General features: G+C 46.8%; 1 protein-coding gene across 2 annotated transcripts in view; it reads left to right on the top strand.

The window, feature by feature from the left end:
* Positions 1–18,244, top strand: part of METTL24 (methyltransferase like 24) — a 48,339-nt gene extending 30,095 nt beyond the window's left edge. Inside the window, exon 5 of one of the 2 annotated variants that reach the window (XM_072332539.1) lies at positions 17,426–18,244. In XM_072332539.1, the coding sequence (XP_072188640.1) occupies positions 17,426–17,740 (315 nt within the window). In that variant the 3' untranslated portion in view covers positions 17,741–18,244. The remainder of the gene's footprint in view (positions 1–17,425) is intronic. The other variant, XM_072332540.1, reaches the window with a different exon arrangement.
* The last annotated feature ends 4,928 nt before the right edge of the window (positions 18,245–23,172 follow it).

The raw sequence follows: 23,172 nt of genomic DNA, 5'->3' as shown, positions 1-23,172 counted from the left end.
TTAGCGGAGATGGCTGCTTTGGACAACTGTTGAGCTCCTTGTGAAACTCAAGGCAAACCCTTAAGGTGTGGATCATCGCATGCAAGGGCAGCTGCTTAAAACAGGCTGAACAGTGTGAACTGTACATCCTGAATTGCCCATCAGAAGGTCTTTTTCTTTCTCTCTGTGGTCTCTAGATGCAGCATGGACAGCTGCTTTGGGTTTACTTATCTAAAGCTGGGTGAGGTGCATCCCACCTCAAGTGGTTTGCCTCAGTATCACAGAGACACAGTCCAGCTGAGTCAGACAGTTCCCTTTTCCCATTCTTCTCTTTTTCTTAAATAACAACATTTCAGAATGTCATAAAAAAGAAGAGTGTAAGTGCTGAAGTGTAAGAAAATTCCATTAGAGTCAAACACTATAAGAAATTCTCCAGACCTGCAAGAATCACTTTCTCTCTCATCTGAGCCAGATTAAATTGCTGGAGCACCCAGAGGACAGTACGTAGTTCCCACTTCTCCGTCTGGCAGAGAATTATCCCAGCAGCTCTCAGTAGTGATAGTTGGAATTGTTTTTAGTTAGGAAAACAATTTGCACTTTTGTATTTGCTATAGGATGGTGACTGCTGAAAGCCGGTTTACCAATGCTGTGAACAGTATTGTTCTGGTGTAGTGACATACACAGCATGTGTATCTGGGCTTGTTTTGTTTGTAGAAGGCAGTGAGAAAATACTAGCAGATGTGACCTGAGCCACGCTGATAATGTGTGCATGTGTAAAGTGATCCAGGAGAAGCAGAGGGGAAAAGGAGTGGAGACTTGCTACTGTGAAGTGGGAGCAGTGTGATGGGCAAGCAGTGCAGTGCAAACAGATGTGGTGGGGCTGCAAAGGGGACTTCAGTAGGGCACAGAGAGTGAGTGTGTCCTTGAAAATTCTCTATCTTAATCTATTGTTTCTTGTTTGTTCCAGTGCCAGTCTGGTATTTCTCTGTGGGACCTGAAAGACATGAATGAATGCAAGAGAGGTTAGGCTGGGCATATGGCAACAGGAAAAGCTGTAGGGTGTGAAGAGCTGTGGTGGTGATTTCAAACCCAGCTGTGTGCTCAGCATCTGTCTGAGAAGTCTTGAGATCCAGACTTAAGAGTTCTGCAGATGGCTTACACCCTGATCTCTGTTCTCACTGTGCTGAAAGGAAGAGCCCCAGAGACGATAACATCAGGCAAGCTAGCTAGAAAATGTAAAGTAGCACCTTTTTAAAGTCACGCCATTAAAGCAAAAGCTCAGAGTGCTGGAAAGCATGTCATCCAACAATAAGCATCTGTCTTCAGCTCTGTAATTTGATTCATGAGTTCAGGTGAGACTTATTGTCCGTAACACACACATTTGGTCTCTCTGAGGTTGTGTTTGTGTATGCTGGACTGAGCTCACCGTCAGTGTAATGTGACTGATTTCCTTGGAGTTACACCAGAACTGCAGTTTGAGCCCTATTTATGAGTGTGGACTTTCTGTCTGCAGACACATCAGTGAATTAGGGGATATACTCCTGTTGCTGAAAAGTGACAATTGAATCGGTACAGCTGTTTCCAGCTGCATGAGGAGATTCTGCCTTCTACAATCTTGTCAGGCTTGTCTCTGAGTAATCTACGAGCTCCTGGCGCACTGTATCCTGGATGCATGTGTTTTTTAATTTCAATGATAATGAAATCAAGGTAGTAATTGCCCTCTGTTTGCCTAGTCAGCTGTGTCTGCTGCTGCGTATGGTATTTTCATTGTAGCTAGATTGAAGAGTTTGGCTGCAAGTAGAAATGCTCCTGACAACCTCATATTTCTGCAAGCAAAAGTCTTTGCTTGGTGATTTACTGCTCACCACCTCTCCCACCATCTGAATCATGTGCTAGAAATACATCATCTGCATTCCTGTACAGACCTCTTGCATTTCTTTTCACCTCTTTTAAATTCTCTCCAGCAGACCTCAAGATATTGATAGGAGTAGTGGTGTTTCTAGGGAGCAGGTGCTGTTTAGTATGCAATTACCGGGCATGGAGAGATGATCTTTTAAATGCAAGCATTGCCTGGATGAGATGCAACCCATAGCCTTTTCTTCCCCTAGGAAAAAGGCTAGTGCAGTGTCTGAATTGTAATGAAAAGTATTTCAGTGCTGAACAAATTATTCAGGTCTTCTTTTAAAAACAACGACAACAACAAACCAAACAAGAACCTGCAATTCTCAAAGCATATTACTGTTGCTCCTGTAAAAGCCTGGCACTGCCAGCTCCTTTCTCCCATTGCTTTGCTCAGCAGACAGGTTGCCCTGCCCCAGCATCACAAGGGGTGCCAGCTGCGAGACACTGGCAGAGCTCAGCCCCATGTTTGTGCTCCCAGCAGACTCCCTATGTTCATTTAGGTACAGTAACATCAACTGGCACAGATTTAATACAGGCAAAGTGGAGAGTGTCTGCTCAGAGTGACAGTCTGCAACTTGATGCTGACTTTATGAGAACTGAGAGCAGCCTCCTTACTATAAGAAGCCTGGTCATTCTCTACTACCCATCTTTCTCATGATTTGCTGATTAACATTAGCAGATTGTTTAGATAAGCGTCCTATCCATAGCAGCTAAGAGTTCTCTAAAATATGTAACTTTTTTTCCTCCTAGTGGCCTGTTCTCCCTACTCTGTCACTGCTTACAGCTTCTTTAGGACTGGACATCTCTTCTTTTCACCTTAGTGTCTGGACCCTTTCTGGTCTGTTTTGACCTAACATCAGTGTAAGGCATTCTGCCAGTTCTCAAAATCTGAAATGCAAAGATGAAAGCCTCAGCAACATTCATCCCTCCCCACTACCCGAATGAAGGCTGATGGCCTTGTGTGTAACAGTAGGACATTCAGCACATTCCTTTTTCTGCCCCTCGTGTTTTCAGGAATGTGCTGCTACCTTTTTGCTGTTGTTGCAAGCAAACAGCAGGAGTGGACAACCAGACAAACTTAACTATCCTCCTTAAAACAGAGGACCTTTTATAAAAGCAGGTAGTGAGTGATAGGACAAGAGGAAATGATTTTAAACTGGAAGAGGGTAGATTTTGACTAGGTATCAGGAAGAAATTCTTTACTGTGAGAGTGGTGAGACACTGGAACAGGTTGTCTGGTGAGGTTGGGGATGCACCCTCCCTGGAAGCATTCAAGGCCAGGCTGGATGCGGCTATGAGCAACCTGGTCTAGAGGGATGTGTCTCTGCAACTACGTGATCTTAAGGGTCCCTTCCCACCGAAACCATTCTATGATTCTATGATAATGTAGGAGAAGAAAGGTACATTGGCACCATGGAGCTCTTGCTCCTCCTGGCAGTTACTTTCCAAGATGGCTGAGGCAGTGGTGAGACTGGAGGATCTGGCGTTACAGTATTTATTCCCCTGAGAACACATCCGTTCCCACAGGCCTCCAACAGCGTCTGGCACAGCACTTCAAAGGCTTGGGGATGAGCAGGGGATGCTCCCTGTGGGGTGGGATGGACAGATGTGCTCCTTGCAAAGGAAGCTGTGTACTCAGCTGTGGCTGTGTGTGGAGCAGACATGCCTCCAGCCTGGGCTTCTGGCTGCTGGGGGAATCCTTGCAATATTCAGAATGCTTGCCTGTAAGCCTTGGTGGGCAGAACTCTTGCTGACAATCAGACTGGTAAATAATTTAAGATTTGGGCTTCTGGAGCTGTGTGGTGTGAATTCTCCACTTCAGCAATTGAGCTGTGGGATTGAGGGACTTGATGAGATAGCGTTTTGATCTTTTCAGGGTGGTGGAAGAGCTATGCAAATCAGAAAATGTAGTGGAGTACAGGGATCTACACTTGATAACTGCTGCTGCTCTGTGCAGGCAAGGAGCTTGCTGCTGGGGGGGTGTTACAAAGCATCCATGTCTTCATAGTGACCCGTTTGCTCTGGAGAGGCATCGCTTAGAGCAAGCAGGGAGTGCCTGTTGCCTATTCTGGAAGCTGTTGTCTATTTCATAGAATCCAGAATTGTTAAAAATAGAAAAGGCCTCTAGTTCTTCTAGTCCAACCACCAACCCACTCCTGATATGCCCACTAGCCGTATCCTTCAGTGCCACATCTACAGGCTTTGAACATCTCCAAGGACAGTGACTCCACCACCTTCATGGGCAGCCTATGCCAGTGCCTCACCACTCTTTCTGAGAAGCGTTTCCTAATATTCAACCTGAATCTCCCCTGGCACAACTTGTGGCCATTTCCTTTCATCCTGTTTCTGTTCCTGGGAGAAGAGGCCGACCCCCATCTCAACACAGCATCCTTTCGTGGAATTATGGAGAGCAATAAGATCTCCCCTGAGCCTCTTCCAAAAAAAGAGATAGAGGAGCAAGGAGCTGAAGGTGTTTGTGACAGGATTGCCTACATGTGGTGCTGGCCTGCTCTGTGCTGGGGTTTGTAAACATGGTCTTTGGGTCACTGCCTAGGAGCCTTGGTCTCGCTAGGTAGCAAGTTGGACAAGATAAGCACGGTAGCTCTAGCTTTAAGGTCATTATGGCTTAATGCTGTCTAAATCTATTAGACTTGTTTGAAAATCAGCTCAGGGACATGTATGTTTCAAGTCCAGAAAGTGGCTACCAAGTAAGCTGACATCTCTGGCTGGTATGGTGCCTGATGTGAGTGAGGGTGGGAGTCTGCCGAGAATGAATTCCATGGTAAAAAAGGTGTTTGCAATAACTGAGAGGCCACAAATGAAACGTGGCAGCCTCTTGACCAAATGTAGCCAGGGAGAGAAGATTTCAGGCCATCCTGGTGCCCTCAATCATGTGGCAGTTGGTTGTCCTCTGATGAAGTGACGATAGAAAAATTCCTGCCAGCTAAATGACTTGCGGAATCAAACTCTATAATCCAGAGACTGGTTATAAAGCAGGTATGTTTATTCCAGCGTTGCGCAGCGCCGGGTGCAAGGGGGATAGCTCCTCCAAACTTGCACACCGTAAGGAGAAAAGTGTGTTACAGATATAGGTCAAGCTAATACATAATCAATAGTCTCCTCCCCAGTTTGATTACATATTCATTACATTCCCTATGGCCCCATTCCTCACAACCCCATTCCCCCATTCCCTCTGACCCCATTCCCCGCGACCCTTGTTGTTGTTTTGGGATGACATTCTTCTTCTGTTTTCTTCTTGGTGTTATCTGCTGTTATAGTTCTCCCATGTCAGCGTCGTCGTGCCCGGGTGTATCTAATCCTTCTTCTTGTCAGAGGTCTCCGGACAATTTCTTCTTATCTTTATTTCCCTCTTCTCCGGTTTTCTTTTGACTAAGTGTCTGTAATTCCTCCTTTCTCTGTCCTCCCTTAACATAAACTACCTATCTGTAACTACCCTTTGCCTTGGTGAGGCCACTTTTCCCTTTCTGTAGCAAAATGTTCCCCTTTCAGCTACTATGGAGTCCTTTTTCACTATTCAATTCCCCCCTTTTCTTTAATCTAGCAGGGCTTCCACCTGCTAGATTATTTTATTCTTTCTTGATGCATCCTGAAATAAGCCCCACTCTCTACCTTTTGCCTTAGCTCATGCCTCTTCCATACCTCATATTCCCTTCTGATATCCTGGCACAGACACAAAGAGCATCTTATAACAACACAAGCAAAACACACGAAGAGTAGTAAGGTGATGCAGGCTAAGAAAAGCTGTTTTAGTCATCCGAAGTTTGGCAACTAGTAAGTTTATCCCATAGTCCAGAGAAAACCATTCCCCAATCAGTGTTATCCCTGCCTACCCCATGTTGCAATTCAACTTTGGATAAACAGGATACCTCCTCTTGGATTGTCCATCAGGCATCTGTAGCAGCATCCTGAACTGTTTCTAAGGTTACAGAAATTTTCATACAGTGATACCCCCCTTTTCTTGGGAGTTCTGTGAAATCAATTTGCCATTGTTGCCCTGGAAGGCCCCTTTGACCCTGTTCTTGGTACTGGGATTTTACTTTTTAGTGTTGGTTTGCCCAATATATTCTCTTATCTTCCCTTATAACCAATTTCCATAAAACTGGAACGTAACATTGTGTCCATCTGGGTTTGCACTCATCTGTCAGCTTGCTCTCTTCCCTTCTAAATCATTAATTAGACTCCTGTCCTCTTTAGAATATCTTACAGGTTTTGACTTGGGTTCAGAGATTTTAAGTTTACCGTCTGGAACTGAAGCCCTCTTCAACCGCCTGTTCTGCCATCTGATCTATCATCTTATTCTCTGTTTCCTGTGCTGTGTTACATTTCTGATGTCCTTTACAACCTATAGTAGCCATTGGTAGATTTACATCATGCTGTTTTCCTTGTGTGTGAGCAATCCTTGCTCTTTTCAGATGGTACTATGAGCATGTGGCACCCCAAACACATATTTAGCATCTGTCTATATAATTAAGACTCTCGTCAAGGCAGTTATTTCAGCCTTCTGAAGAGAAGTCCCCCCAGCTGGTGACTGTGCTTCTATTACCTGGTCAGTAGCAGTTACTGCATGTCCTGCCTTACAGTCTCCTTGTCTCATAAAACTGCAGCTGTTGGTTAACCAGGTGTATTCTGCATCTTCTAAGGGTTCATCCTTCAGGTCCAACCGACCAGCTGGAATGTGCAGCTTCAGTTGTTTCAAAGCGGTCGTGCAATCTGGGAGTTCTGCTAAGGAAAGATACTGAGTTGACAAATTAGTTACAATTATCTCTACATCACCCTGCATACCAGGATGGGCCTGGTATTTCAGGGATCTTTGGGGCGAGAGCCAATGTCCCCTTTTGCCTCCAATACAGTAAACACTGTATGAGATATTAAAATTAGTATCCTTTGGCCCAGTGTAGATTTATGGGCTTCCTGAATATTGAGCACCAGTGCACCCTGGCTATCCCTTACTCACTTCATGCTGCTTGAAGTTTACCATCAGTCAGTAGCTGTGTATCCATGGTTGGCATCCTCCTGTTGTTACTGGGAACGTATGGAGTTCCTTGGCAGTTTGCAGCTCAGGGGTTTAGTAGATGGCTTCTTTCCTGGCAGTCCTTAAGGTTCAAAGTCCAGCTGTAATCTCATATTCCAAGTATGTCACTTGCTGTGGAGTAAGTTGTGCTTTCTGTAAACCAAGACACTCAGCAAACTCTCAGTCTATTGTACACACTTCTTTTGTTGCTGTGGCATCCATGTGCTGCAGTAAAGTTCCACCCTAGGATGGAGGATCCCAGATCTCAAGTTCACGAGTTGACCAGTTCTCAAAAATCATGAAGCTGTTCTCACGATCCTGGGTAACACTGTCCAGGTTAACTGACCTGGAAAGCCCTCTATTAGGGCTTTCTTATTCAAAGGCAAATAACCTTAGGCTTCCTTTGGCCAAACCAGGCAGAGGAGACATCCCTCAAATCCAGAAGGTAAACTCCACCTATTCATTTCTTAATTTGGTTGATAAAGTGCATGGATTTTCCATGACTGAGTGTACCAATTCGATGATTCCCTTACTTGCCCTCATGTCTTCTACCAAACTAAAGCACTTGCTATCCAAAAAATTTAGCAAATTGGCAAAATTGGAGTTTTGTACTTGAATTCCCATTCAATTAGTAATTAAAACTCAAAAAAAAGTATCTATTATTTCTTTTATCCTTCTACAGTCACATAACCTCAAAGGGCATCACTTTATCCTGACTGGGTGAGCCCTTGCTTTTACTTCTATTTAGGGTTTCAACTTTGGCCCCAATGCCCACACCCCTAAGTGTCTTATTTGAGATTTCTGTAACTCCTGGGAGTACAACATTGTTGGTTTTTTTTTTTTTTTTTTTTTTTTTTTTTGTTTGGTTTTTTTTTTTCCAGTTTGTGTTAAAACCAGACTTACAATTTTAATTAGCTAATATTGTTTGACCCTTAGCTCCAGTTTTATTAAATTTCTTGCCAGGGTAACCTGACAGGTACAAGAATTCCTGTATTCCTACTTGTTTTTTTTTTTGTTTGTTTTTTTTTTGTTTGTTTTTTGTTTTTTTGTTTTAACTTATATTTAATTAATTCCAAAAGTAAGCCTTTTCTTGTTGGGCAGTAGCTTCTACTACTGTTACAAAACCATCTATGGGTAGTAAGAAGTTCCCATATCCATCAGAAAATGAACTACTTTATCCTGCTTCCCTAGTTGCAGTTTCATCAGTGTATCTGCTAGGGTAAACTTCCCAAGTTCTCATAATTCAGCTTTGCAATCAGAGGCAATTCCTTCTCACTCAGCTTGGTAGGATTTCTCTACCAGTGTCCCATTGCAGTTTGCACACTGCTTTCATTTCAGCCTCCCTGGGCTCTTCCAGCCCCCCTCCCCCTCCTTCCTCGTGGGGGATCTCTGGGTCCTACGGCCCTACTCTAGCACCACAACAGTAACAGCTGTTATTATTCTCAATTCTCAGAACATCTCTGTTTCTCAATCAGGTGTTTTGTTTTGTTTTGTTTTTCCCATATTGTGCACTTCTCTTCAGTCCTGACATCCCGGCTACATCTTGCTTATCTTTGCCAGCCTCAACCTGTGTCCTTCCCAAACTTTCGCACTTTCCAAACTGTCATTATTACATTTCACATCCTCTCCAGAGCCATCCAGTGCTAACACTGGGATTTCACGTTTCCTAGATCTCTGCACATTCTCACTTCCAGTGCCCTGTCCTCTCCACCTCCCCCTTCGCTGTTTACAGCAGCAGTCTCTGATCCTGGCCCTCCCTCTCACTCAGAGTTCTGCTTGCAGGGGAATGGTGCGGGGGGGTTGCTCTCATGCCAGCACAGATAAACTCACTTTCTCTTTAACTCTTTTTCCTCTGTACACTATTCCACTATTTGTACCCTCAGTTACACTTCCATATACCCTGTTACACTTCTGTAAGCCATTAACAACTACACTTTCTTATACCATCAAAACAGTTTGTCCCATTCCCTTCAAAACCCACAGATTAAACAACACAGTTCTTCAGTTTCCGTAACCACCCTTAATACCATGTAACTTTCCCTTAGCAATCCGTATCGTTCAGTTATAAACATCTCGCCACAGAATCAGCACTGACTGATCCACCTCCCTTACACCTCTTCGCAGGCAGAACACAATATCACATAAATGGGTTGACACTCATTCCACACAGACATCCCTCTATATGTTCATTATTCCCATCCTCCAGCTTATACATCAACCACCACTGATTACAATATTTAATCAGGATTTTACAGCTCAGGGTTCCTCCTTGTTCCCCAGCAGTATTTCACCAATGTGCCAGTATACACCCTATACACCCCAGGGGTGTACACTTGGGGACCTCCTTTCCTTGTGATCCCCCATCATAACTTAATCTAAACCACCGTACTATTTTACAAGTAGCAACACCTCCTCCCAGATAGCCCCATATGCGTTTTACGACAGTGTATTTTACAATAACCAGTAATTTATAACACAAAAATAAACACATATTAGAATAAGGACAAACAAGTATTGGGGGGACAACTTTCGCTTCGTCCGTCCCCGGCCGTTTCCCTCGCGGGAGGACGGAACCACGGGTCGGGACTCCGCACTCGCCCCGCAGCTGTGCTGCGTCTCACTCACACCACACTCACACGACAACAATCATTTGTTAAGCTTAACCAAAGATGTTAAGAACACCGGTGCTAGTTGTTGACTTACGTCACCTATATAGACAGCGCTGTATGATACCAATTATCCCAGGATGACCCAAATCACCCTGTAGGAGAGAGCAGACAAGCTCTGCCCTGTTAGCAATCACCTGAGAGCAATAGCTCTTTTACCATGCGTACGACTTACTGGCCCCTTTGTAGGCACTCCCTAGGGAGTCCTCCTAACCCAGCCGGCAACCTAACCTGTGAGCTCACATCCCTAGGGGGGGAGCACGCCGACTCCTCAGTGCCCTGCGTAGGACGTCTCCTCACGACTTACGGGTCCCCCATTTCACATACCTGGTCCGCCGATAGAGGGTCCTTGTCTGCTCCTGCAGTGATCAGATGAGGGAGGGGAGTTCTTCCGAGAAATCTCGGGGCGCGCCAAAGGTGTCCCCTTTCTCAGCTGGTCCTGCAGCTGAACAGAGAGGTCCCATCTGGGGTGCCAAATTGACTTGCGGAATCAAACTCTATAATCCAGAGACTGGTTATAAAGCAGGTATGTTTATTCCAGCGTTGCGCAGCGCCGGGTGCAAGGGGGATAGCTCCTCCAAACTTGCACACCGTAAGGAGAAAAGTGTGTTACAGATATAGGTCAAGCTAATACATAATCAATAGTCTCCTCCCCAGTTTGATTACATATTCATTACATTCTCTATGGCCCCATTCCTCACAACCCCATTCCCCCATTCCCTCTGACCCCATTCCCCGCGACCCTTGTTGTTGTTTTGGGATGACATTCTTCTTCTGTTTTCTTCTTGGTGTTATCTGCTGTTATAGTTCTCCCATGTCAGCGTCGTCGTGCCCGGGTGTATCTAATCCTTCTTCTTGTCAGAGGTCTCCGGACAATTTCTTCTTATCTTTATTTCCCTCTTCTCCGGTTTTCTTTTGACTAAGTGTCTGTAATTCCTCCTTTCTCTGTCCTCCCTTAACATAAACTACCTATCTGTAACTACCCTTTGCCTTGGTGAGGCCACTTTTCCCTTTCTGTAGCAAAATGTTCCCCTTTCAGCTACTATGGAGTCCTTTTTCACTATTCATAAAAGGCCCCTTCTCCGCCTGGTCACTGAAGTCAGTGACATGCATTGGCTGGGCTGAGCTGGGCGGATGGGTTGTCTCATCTTCTGTGGTGAGACTCCAGAGAAAAACTGCTTTAGTGGAGCAAGTGTGTGGGAAATGTCCAGGCATCAGGAACTGTTGGGGGATGTGGAAAACAAAAGTGCCGGGTCATCCACAGGCTGTGGGAGCATGTCACCACGACATGGGACTGTGTCCTGAAGAGCTGCTGGGGCTCTGAGCACTCAGTGCTGCGAGTGATGGCTTTTGCTGGGCCCCCTGGGTACATCTCCTTGCCTGGGACCAGCACTGCTTGACCAAGCTTTGCTGTATTGACAACTGGCCAATGGAGATGTATAATTAAGTTTTTTGTGATACAGTTTTGAAATGTATCCTCCAGGTGGATTTCAGTTTATGCAGTAAATATAAAGTGTCTGTTAATGTGCTGCCCCTGCTTTGCAGCAGTTTCACGAAGGCACATCAGTGCAACTGGGGAGAAAATGTTTCTCTTGAACTGCCGAGGCTGCAGAGGAGCAGCAAGGGCAGAGCCACAAAGCTCACCTTCACTCCCTGCAGGTGTTCATAGAATAACAGAACCTTTAGAGTTGGAAGGGACCTTTGAAGGTCATTTAGTCCAACTTCCCTGCAGTGAAGAAAGACACCATAGCTAGGTCAGGTCAGAGCCTGATCCAGCCTTGCCTTGAAAGGCTCCATGGACATAGCATCAACCACATCTCTAGGCAATCTCTTCCAGTGCCTCACCACCTTCAATGTAAAATATTTTTTCCTTTTATCCAACCTAAATCTGCCCTCTTTGATCTTGAAGCCATTTCCCTTTGTTCTGTCACGGCAGATCCTGCTGAAGAGCCCGTCACCTCCATCAGCCTGCTGGCCACACTTCTTTTGCTGTAGCCCAGGATATGGTTGGCTTTCTGAGCTGTGAGGGCACATTAGTGGCTCATATCCAGTTTCTCATCCACCAGTACTCCCAGGTCTTTTCCAGCAGGGCTGTGCTCAATCCCTTCATCGCCCAGCTTGTATTGGTACTGAGTGTTGCCTTGACACAGATGCGAGACCTTGCATCTGGATTTGTTGAACCTCATGAGGTTCACCTGGGCCCACTGCTCAAGCTAGGTCCCTCTGAATAGCATCGTGTTCCTCTGGTGTGGTGACTGTACCCCACAGCTTGGTGCCATCAGCAAAGTTGCTGAGGATGCGCTCCCACATTGATCCTGCTGTCAGTGTTACTGATGAAGGTGGTAAAGAGTATCAGCCCCAGCACTGACCCCTGTGGGACACCACTCACCACTCATCTCCATCCAGACATTGAGACACTGACCACCACTCTCTGGACTCAATCCTGCAGCCAGTTCTTTGTCCACTGGACAGTCCACCCATCAAATGCATATCTTTCCAAAAGGGTAAGCTGTTCAGTGAGCGGTGTATCTCATGAGTTACTTTCAGGGGCAGTCACCCCTGTAGTGTGTAAAAAGACAAATGATGATGTAGACACCCATATACGGAGACTTGCATTAATACCTTCAACAGATACTTGCAAATATGCCCAGTCTGTCAGTTCAGGAGCTCAAACAGCATGTTCTTTGGAGTTATACCTGCTGAAAATACAGACTTGCACTTAGTGAAAGGGAACCCTTTTTCTTTGCTGGTGTGGTCCTTAGTTGAGAGCTGTGATATAGAAGGATGGAGCACTTTTGCCCTCCCCTGCTCTGCTCTCTGCTGAGCTGCTGCTAGCAGTAATGTGGCCGGATTTCTTCCTCAACTGCTGCTCTTGATTGACTCTGCTCCATAGGGAGCTTCAAATGTGCCCGTGGGGCACCACGGAGCTGAGATCCTGCTAACCCTGGTGTTCCAGAAATGATGTAGGTTGACAGAGCTCTGGTTTCCACTTGGGGAAATGATGCACAGTCGTAACAAATCATTACCCTGAAAAGAAGAAATGAGTGCTCATACTGTATGTGGTAACTTCCACTAATTAAAACACATTCTTTTTCAGCTGCTTTGTATGCTTGGCCGTGCATGAGGAAAGGCCTTTATTTTCCCCAAGTATGACTGGTGCAACTCTGCGGTATGTTTACAGGGGAGCTAAGTATTGAGAAAACATGATTAAAAAGACACGTTTTTCTACTTCTCAGTGAGAAGCTACTTAGTTCTAATTGCTCACGTTTTGGCAGACTGGCTTATATGAAACAGAGAAAGAGAACAAATGTCTTGTAGTCACTCTTGTAATTTCTTTCTGTCCCGCACCTAACCCAGTGGTGGTGAGTTATGGGAGGCCCAAAAGTGAAGCCAGCTATTTCATTCTCTGAGCAGGAGAGAGGTACACAGCTCACTCCTGTGAGATCAATATTGGCCTCTTCTTAAAGGAAAGAAATGTAGGTGGGGGAAGTGTGACCCCAAAGGCTGCTAGCCTAACTCAGTCTCTTTCTGACAGTGACCCAGGACCCATTTCAGTTGGAAGATGACAAGCAAACCTCTCTGTCTTTGACAGAGCATCTGTGGCAGATAAGAGGATCCGGCCGTAGTGCACAAAGCCTGCAGGCTGCCAATGGCATCCCCATGCCATAAGGCACCAGAAGTCTTAGTTCTCTTTCTGGCATGTTTCCCCCCAGAGCTGAATCTAACTGTGCTCCTGGGTGAGCTGGAGCTCTGCATTGAGGGATTTGTGTGGTAATCCTCTCACTAGCACTGTGCATCAACATGCCTTGGAGGTGGCAGTGCTTCTCTTACTAGGAGTGCATGTCTTATTGCTGGGAGGAAATAAATACCTCTTCATAGAACTGATGTTTGGTGTTAGCAGGATGTGTTTGTTAGATGCTCTGACACAGGCTGTTTCAATGCTCATTTTACCCTGTCCACAGCAGAAAATGGAGACTGTGGGATGATGAGGTGGGCACTGTGTCCTGAAGGCAGTCACAGGAGGTTGTGGTACAGACAGTCTTCTTCCAGGCCCCTGAGTGGTGCACAGCACCCAGAGCCTCGAAGAGCTTCTGCTGTGTTCCTCCAGCACATTCCTATCAGAGCCCTATTGATCTCTGACCACTTCAGTACAAGGCAGCTCTCTCTGTCCTGCAGACACATTGGCTAGCAGCTGCTTTTTGGATCAGTTTTGTGAATGCAGCACAGTGCATGCAGGGTGCCTGCTGATTGAAGCTTGAGAGAGAAAGCAAACAAACCTGGGGGATGATGAGTGGAAACTGCCGTGAGAAAAAAAGATGTCATACCATAAAGCCAGATCATGGGAAAACAAAAGCAAACGCTTAGAAAAGTCTATTCACAGCTCCCCCCCTGCTACTGCCCCACAAGAGAAGTTCTGAATACTTTGTTAGTCGAAGTTGCAAAAGTATCAGAGACAGAAATGTGTGGCTTCTGAAGTGTTGCAATTGCACCCACATAGGATCAAAAGTACCTTCAAAATTACATTGCTGGCGGAGCCCTGTGTTGCTATCTGAAAAATAAGTAACTGATTTAAATGTATAAAGGGAAACAAGTGAGCTCAACCATGAAGTAGGTCTCAGCTGACTTTCCCAAGCAGGATCATTTGCATTCAGCCTGTTGGTGAACCCAGAGGAGCACTACGGGAAGCCATTTCACTGCCCCATACGTGGGCATGCTGATGCGGTTGTAGTTAGGCAAGGAAGCACTGAAGCTAAGAGTCGGCTGTGCAACCTTTGTCTCTCCTTCCCACACAGATATGCCACAACACAGGCTTTATTTCCATAATCCCACAGTCATTTTCCACCAGCCCACTGCCTCTGTCCACACACAGTGTAGCCTGGATGAGCAGATCCCTGCAGCTCAGTGTGCTGTTAGTGTGTGACCGTGGACCTCACTGAAGAGTTTTGTTTCCAGCTGACTTATAGCTTGCCCCACTTGCCTCACAGACCTTCATGGACACAATCCTCACACCCTTAAAGGCTGAAAACCCTCAGCTTGCATATTGAGACCAGAAACAGCAAGCATGTAGAATCTCCCAGTTCTTTTCACCCTGCAGGTGGGACCCTCGTGCGACACCCCCAACCAGTAGGTAGAGGGAGCACAGCTCCTGAGCTCTGGCATGGCTGTGAGCACTCTGCGCTTCAGTAGATCAGAGCTGGGGCCTCCAGTTGGCCACCTGGAGAACAAGGGAAGGTTGAAGCAACCAGATGTAGCAGTCTGGGTTTGGGATGCCATGGCTCCTCTTGTTTCCCTTTGCTGGATCATGAGCTTGCAGCTGGGAGGCACCAAGCTCTTCTCCTTCCTTTGTTTTTCCTCTGCCTGACCTGGCCTGTCCTTTGAGCCATTGGGGAGCGCAGACTGCAGAGCTTTGGGCATCCAGGTGTGGCCACTGAATGTACTGTGGGCACACGTGGGTTGCAGGACTTCTGTCATAAAGCAAGACCTGCTGTGCAGGAAGCCCACACAGTTACTGTCATTAACTTCTGCTTTGTAATATTAGGGTTAAGTTAGGTTTTGTGTCCAGCCCCAACGCCAGCCTGTTGCTCACTGGGTTGGTTCTGATGAAGACTGGGACTCACTGTGTAGTGGGTTTGTCTTGCTTCGTTGTCCCCATTAGTGACAAAATCAGCCCATTGTTTTAAGGTGGGAATGAGTTGATAGTTGAACTAGGTGATCTTAGCAAACTTTTCCAACCTCATTGATTCTGTGATTCCATTACTCTAAGATCACGGTGAATTCATGGGAATTGTTCTACTCTTAAAACTTCCTATCCAGTTTCCTTTGACTTTGTGGTTTTGGTCCTGCTTTCTGGCCTCCCAAGGTAAGGGAAGAAGAAGAAAAGAGAGAAGCAGCGTGTCTGCATAAGGCAGCCTTCATCCTCTGAACAGCACATGCCTGCGGAGAGCTTACAGCCCCCATCCCTAGGCCTAAGACTCTTGAAGGATATTGATGCGCCCTTAGGGAGGAACCAGCAGCAGTAGTTTGGCCTGAGTTCTGTCTTCTTGTCCCCTGGTAGCCCCCCAGAGAAGCGCAGTAAGTGCAGCCTCTCGTAACGGTGGTGTTTCTGTGTACAGCTGTGTTATTGTGCCCTTAAATCCAGGCTCTTCAGAGTCTGCCTCAGCTCACTAATGGCACTTCATCAGCTGTAATGGGGCCTGCCTGCTGACTTGTAACATTTCTGCCTATTTTTCTTTTTTTCTCTCTTCTTTTTATGCTCTTTTTGACTCTAAGTAAAGTCTGCAGTTCTCGTTTCAGACACGCTCTGAGTGTGAGCAGCTCAGGTGGAACTGGTGCAAGCAAACCACACTCCCCAGGGAGTTGCACCTGCTCTGCCCTAGGGAGAAGCGCCCTTTGGTTTGCGTGCACCACTGCAGGACGTTCCTTCATACCAGGTGTGATATTTTGATGAAAAGCTCTTTTTATTAGTAGAAGATACAGCCCCTCCCCCAACTCATCTCTAAACAAAACCAACCTGTGCTTACGTTGAGCTGTGAGAAGTTGGTTTTCTGAATGTAACTGCATAAATAAATAATGGCCTAAAATCCCAATGGAGGCACTTGATTCCATGGCATCTTTCCTTATCCTTATTTCCTGACATCCCTTACTGTTCAGAGGAGCTGCCCATCGATCTCTGCACTCTTTGCATACTTTTCCTTTGAATTCATCCTCCTTGCTGAGTGTGATGCTACAGGAACTGCCAGCAGCAGCTTGGCACTGGGTGGTTCGTGAGCTGTGCTGCTCGGAGCCTTCATTTCTCTTTGCCCTCCTCTGTCATGTGTGTGCTGTATGCAGCCGCTGCCTCCTCACGCACTGCACTGTCAGATCCACTGGAACCATCAGTGTGTGTGCACGTGGCATCTGGCAATGAGAACCCTGCTCTGCTATGATGCAAGTAGTTACTGTGAATAAATTTTGCTCTGTTACAGGATTTTTGTGCTGGATTGTATTGGTTATTAATATACAGATGGTAGCAAATGTACAGAAGGTATAAGTAAAGGAAAACTCACCAGTGGTGGTGCCTTGGCTGAAGAAGCTGGGGCAGTCCTCACTGGCAAGTGATCTCCAAGAGATACTGCTTCAATGGGAGTCAGCCCTTAAATGAGGTCTCAGAGGGGATGGAGTCGAGCTCCACCCCTTCCGGGAGCACAGCTACATCACTCTCACCTGTGCTCCCACAGCTGACCCCATACTTGCCTCAGCTGATTAATCAGAGGTTCAGGCTGTGATTACCAATCTCCCATACATGGAGAAATAAGGAACAGTAAGGCACTGGTGTCTTTGTTTAGTAGAATGAGTGCTGCCACAAGATCTGTGAAGGGCCAATAACACGCTTTGGCTGTAGGATCAGCATCAAGTGCAGAGCTTTTCAGACCAGGTGTCAGAGGCAGGAAGAGAAGGGCGATGAGCAGGCAAGTATGGAGCTTCATCTATGGCCCTGTCTGTCTTAGCCCATGTGTTCTGAGATGATTAGCTCTAAATACGAAGTATTGTCTTTAAATACACAAGGGCAGTGATGTGTATTGTACACCAGGAAAGCCTGGATCTGGATCTGGCTGATATCAGGAAGAATTTGTTCTCAGATAGAGCGGTGAGGCATTGGCACAGACTGCACAGGGAGGTGGGGGAGTCACTGCCCCAAAGGTATTCATGGCTTGTGTGGATGTGGCACTGAAGGACATGGTTAGTGGGCACGGTGAGGATGGGCTGGTTGGTTAGACTAGGTGATCTTAGTGATCTTTTCTAACCTTAATGATTCTCCAATGGCAAAGCCTGTCATTTTCACATAGCAATGATGTTTCTGTTGCAGATTGATGTCCTCAAGGCAGACGTGGAGAGCGCGGAGTGGAAAATTTTGGAAAACCTGATCCTGGAGGATGTTGTTGAGCAGATCGGGCAGCTGGTCTTTGAGGTGCACGTCCACTGGCCTGGTTTTGAGGTCAGCGGCAATGACAGCACTGTGGTGCGGTACTGGTACAGTCTGCTCCGAGAACTGGAGCTGAAGGACTTCAGGCTTTTCCATACCTACAAAGACTTATCCAAACCACAGATGCTTCTGAAAAAGGAAGCCTTCAATGCCAGTAGCTGTTACACACTGAGCTGGGTGAATACGAGATGGAAATAGCAGAAAAGAATCTACGATGTGTGACTGTGAGCCATGTGTCCTGTAGCATTATTGAAGAGGACCTTAGAGTCACTGGCTGAAGTTGCCAAATAGCGGTTGCTGATGAAGTGGGCTGGCTTTTGTTTTTAAACACTGTCAAAAGAGCTGAAAGTGGAACCTGATCAGGTGAGGTTCCACAGTGCCTTTTCTAGCACTGCATCTGGCTGCCTGCTGGCTCCTTCTCATGGAGCTCCCTGGCCCTGCTTCTCTCCCTGCAAGGGGCACACAGACGCTTGCAGAGGTGCTGGCTCTGGTCTTGGGGATGTGGAGGTGTGTCCTGCTGTATATGTGGGCTCTGAGTGCTGGCATGCGAGCTGGGTGCAGGGTGCTCCCAGCATCCCAGCTCAGCCATTCCCTGGGAAGCGAAGCAATGAGAGGGAGCTAAAAAGTATGTAGCAGGTGGTTTATTGTTTTGTTACGGATAATTTTGACATTAAACTTTGCATTGAAATACAAGGTCACACCACTTTCATGTCTTCCTTGTTCTTTGCAGGGCTTGAAATGCCTGAATGAGTCAGATCTTGTGCATCTGTGTTGGCCATGGAGGCTGCAGACCTTGGGCTTCTTTGGAAGAGGCTTCAAAGCCCCCTGCCATGATGATGAGGGCCTGCATGGTGCAGGACTTGTGGGACTGGAGAGGGTTTGAATCTCTTCAGCAACAGGGACAGACTGGGCCTGCTGGTGCTCCCAGCTGTGCCAGTGCAGGTGTGCACAGGCTCTGGGCATGGCTGCCTGATCACATTAAAGAGCTCTCTGGCACCATCTTGGCTCAGGCCACCTGGGACCTTCCCAGACCATTCCTATGCACAGAGACAGCCCAAGTCAAGGACAGCTTGGAACCAGCCACCTTGCATTGGAAGCTCCCAGGGCTAGGAACATAGAGCCACAGAATGGCTGAGGTTGGCAGGGCCTCTTGGTCCATCTGGTCCAAGCCCTGCTCAAGTAGGGACACCCAGAGCAGGACATGTCTGGTACTGCTTTGTTTTCTGGTATCAGTGTGCTTGGTCCTTTTTCTGTGCTCCAAACGTTGAGGTTGTGCAACAATGCAGGGCCTTACGGAGAGCTGTTGGAATGCACAAAGGTGCCACATCTCCTGAACCAAGCTACTGCTTGTTGGAATAGTCAGACAGCTCATCAGGGAATGGCTGCGCTTCCACTCTTCAAATAATGGGATGGCAAAAGGCCAGGTGTGAGCGCTGCTTCTTTAATGAAGCATGAAAATATAGACTGGAGCTGTAGAGCGCAGGCTTTTCCTCCTGGTGAGTGATGGAGTACTCAGACTGTCAGACTGTTATATAGTGGTTAAAAAGCAAATTAGGTTCTCTTTTATGTGTTAAAATTCCAAAGGGATGCAGATCTTTCATCACGTGATGCTCCTAAGAAGAAATGTAAATTCATTGTATATGGAAATTGCAGGAAAGGACCGGAGATCTGTATTGAGACCTGAGGTCAGAATTCAGTGTACCTTCACCCAGTCTTTGCTCAGGAGAGCTAAGTAGCATCAGGAGCAACTCGGGCGTTAGCAAATACGTCTTCTGAAAGCAAAACTTCCAATAACTGTGGCAATTAAAGGAACCTTATGGAAGATGCAGGATAGATAAAAGCAACTTATCATTCCTAAGGCAGTTATGTGATATTATGGGGAAAGGGAACAGCTCTCATTTTATGCTCTGTGCCTTTCTACTTAGCGCCTCTTAAAGCAGAGTTAGCACAGCCGTCCTTTCGGAGCTTTTGTGCAGCCACCCATTGGCTTTTATTGGCTTCTTTGACCTACAGGAGCAAAGCTTAATGAATCCATCTATTTCTTTATGACTGGGCTTTATGTAAAAGGAATGTGGTTGCTTCTGAGCTACACTGCTGTGGGGCAAAGGCTGTCTGACTGCAGCTGTCACACAATGCGGTCTGCAATGGCCCCAGAGATGAGCCCCTGGCAGTGGAAGCTGGCAGTATAAAGGAATGGGATCGTGGAATGAGAATGTCCCAAGTTGGAAGAGACCCACACAGATCACCGAGCCCAGCCCTTGGCTCTACACACACTGCCCAAAGTTCAAACCCTATGTCCAAAGAGTGCTGGGACGACCCTCCTTGAGCTCTAGCACACAAGGCCGTGCCCACAGCCCTGTGCAGCCCGTTCCATGCCCACAGACCTGTTCCTAACCCCCATTGCCCCTCCCCTGACACAGCTTCATGCTATTCCCTCTGGCCCTGTTGCTGTCACAGAGTTCAGCGCTGCCCCTCTGCTCCCTGCAAGGGTTGCCCACACCTGGCACTACTGGAGCCTCACAGCTGAGACCATCTGGTTCATTCAGAGCACAGGCTCTGGGAGCTCCATTAGCTGCTCTCTTGCCCTTGCAGGCACCCTCAGGGTTACTTGGTAAGAAGTCACTCCTGATTTCTTGCCACCTGTTAACACAACGTGACATTTAATTGCAGTCAGTAGAAGTTTCAGTGGTGGTGGGAGGTCAGAGCTGACCAGAGCCACATCTACACTTCTCTCTCTGCAGCAACCAAAGAATATTTGGACTGTGAACATCCTTACTGTTTGCCTTGGATTTGCACTGTATGCTCGTACTTTGCAGCAGTTTGCTGAAGGTAAGCTCTGTGCTCACAGCACACCTACAGTGCAGGTTGGTTGTTCTGTTTGTTTTTTTCTCCTAACGTTGCTTCATAAGAGTTTAAACTCCACCAAACCTCACTTACACCACAGGGGAAGCATTGGGGTGGTGAATTACAGCAATAGTGGTTGTGGGGTGATGGGGTGGTGATGCTGGGGGGGGCTCTGCAGCTCCCAGAGATGTGTCTGCATGGCTGTCAGTGGTCAGGGAGCCCAGCTGGGTTCACAGGGCTGAAATTGCTCCCCAGAGGATTTGTGGGTTGTTTTCTTCCTTTCCAAACCAGAGGGCACACAGCTCAGTGTTGACACCTCTCGGATTAGCCCAAGGACTGAGCCTGGCTCAGGGGACAAACCCAACACATCTGCAATAACACCTGATTTTAGCAGTCTCCCAGTGATGCAAAGCGCTGTGAGTTAACAGGGGCTTGCAAAGGCCCAATGCTTCTACATCTAGAATGTTTTAAATATGCTCTGTGGCATAACCAGGTAACAAGAGGCTCTGAGGTCGGACTGCCAGGGTACCTCATGTCCACGCTTGGGTGAGCATCATCTCAACTTGTTTGTAAGAGCTTTCAACTCCGCAGGGAGCTTCTGCAAACAGAACCCTTCCATAAGCAGGTCTCTCTAAGTGCTGTAAGGCAGCAGCGGTGCAGGTGGCTTTGTGGGTTTTTTTTGTTTGTTTTAATTTCACCAGGTAGCCTGACAGTAAAGATCTGTTTGACTACAAAATATGACTTAAATTTGGAGTATTATTTTTGGTAAATAGGCTCAACTGCTTCAAGTCTTGCAAGCAAAGCTTCCCACCTTGCCCTGCTTGCCCCCCTCACAGGCTGCTCCTTGTACAGAGCCCTTCTAAGGAGAAGCGAGGTTTATGTAATGACCAGCTGGGAGCAAGAAGGGAAGTACACAGTGTTACTATGCTGTCAGGTTTGCAAGGCTTTACTGTTTAAATGAGCCTTTGAAGACTGTGCTGTTAAATGGTGAACATCTACCTCTTGCTAAAAACTGGCTTTTTCCAAGGCAGTCTTGGAGTCTTCTGGATGCACAGTAATTCAGATGTTTGCTTCTTGCAATGAGGGCGAGGAATGTGCAGCCCTGTCTTCCTGGGGGCTGTTATAGGCTCTGTGTGAGACAGATGCCACGACCATCTGCCTTGAGAGAGACCGCCTTCCCACCTACAGGCAAGCTGCACCAGGACACGTGGGACATTCCGTCCTCTCACATATGAAAGAAGTCCATGAGGAAGGTGGCACGAGGCCAGAATCAGGTTTCCAAGGCAGAACTCCAGCAATGATGGCAATAGTCCACTTATCCACAACCCCCTGCTGCAACAGTAATTGGTATTAATAATAAGTGGCAAGACACTGCCACATCATTTCCCCAAGTTAGAGATGCACAACGGTGCTGTCTTTGCAGCCCTATGTGCCAACTTGTGGATATTGCTCCTCAGCAGCACAACAGGCTCCAGCCCCCAAGGAGCTCCTTCAGACTGACTTGCTGTTAGGGGATGCTGCTTGGGGCCTTGCCTTGCTCTGTCTGCCCACAGGCTGTCAGCCCAGAGATCTGTTTAGGCTTGTTCTGGCCAACATTCATAGCAGACCAATTCCTGGCATAATATGAAATGGGGAGGCAAAGAGGAGGACACGATTGGAGCTCATTAGCCTGGCCAGGAGTCCTTTCCCAGGTGGCTAAAGGAAGGACAGGCCTGCACTCACCCCACGCAGTCACCCGCTGCCTCTTCCAAGCACAGCAAAATGGCTGACACCACCAGCTCCGGAGTCCACGACTCTGCAGCTGACAGGGAGGAATTAATTATCCTCATAAAAATTCCCCCTGCAGGCTTCAATGCAGATGTGAGGAATTCCACATCGGATTAACAGGGTGACCAACAGCGAGGGACAAAGGAGTTCATCTATCTGCAAGTTCCCAGCGGAATTTTGATCTGAGGCTTGTTGCAAACATTTAATCCTAACTCATCGACTCCAGAATGTATCGAGTTTTGGTTTCCTTCCCCACAGACAACAGACAGTGCACCACTACATCCGTTTATATGCTTATTTATGCATACACATGCACGTGAATCAAGTACTGCTGGGTAGGTGATGAATGGAGCAATGCAGTACAAACCGCAGAGCCAAAACTTGTGTCTATTGTTATTTAAATGCTTTTAAGCATTTGGGAAAGATGTTTCTGATAGAGAAGATAGTTAATATACCAGACTTTTTTGAAGCTATTTATGTGCTCCGTTTCCTCTTTTCCTCCCCATATCCCCGTGCTTACACGCTGTTAATGGTTGGGCACGCAGATATGTGTTAGGATGAGAGGGAATGGCCTTAAGTTCTATCAGGGGAGGGTCAGGTTGGATAATAGGAAGAACTTCTCAAGAGCGGTGAGGAGGTGGCACAGGCTGCACAGGGAGGTGGTGGAGTCACCATCCCTGGAGGTGTTCAATAAATCCCTAAAGTCTTAGGGGAAAAAAAAAGCCCTTCCAGTCTGTGAATCTTTGCATCTCAGCTGCAGTGCCTTATCTCCCACCCTACTGCTAATTATAGCCATTAATCCTTTGCTGTTGTTTAATTGATGAGCAGCTGTTGACTTATAGCAAGCAACGGAGCGTAATTCCAAACTGTAATTAAAACTGATCAATCACAAATTTGTTACACGCTTTTTATTTCCATTAGGGGCTCAAAAGAAGAGCAGACAGTGTTATAAAAGGATTCCCCCCCCCCCCCCTTCCTTCCTTCCAACTTAAATTAGTTTTGTATGAATGGGGCAAGAA

The sequence above is a fragment of the Excalfactoria chinensis genome, chromosome 3 (assembly GCF_039878825.1).
Source record: "Excalfactoria chinensis isolate bCotChi1 chromosome 3, bCotChi1.hap2, whole genome shotgun sequence".
Lineage (NCBI taxonomy): Eukaryota > Metazoa > Chordata > Aves > Galliformes > Phasianidae > Excalfactoria > Excalfactoria chinensis.
This window is presented reverse-complemented; position numbering and strand designations above follow the sequence as displayed.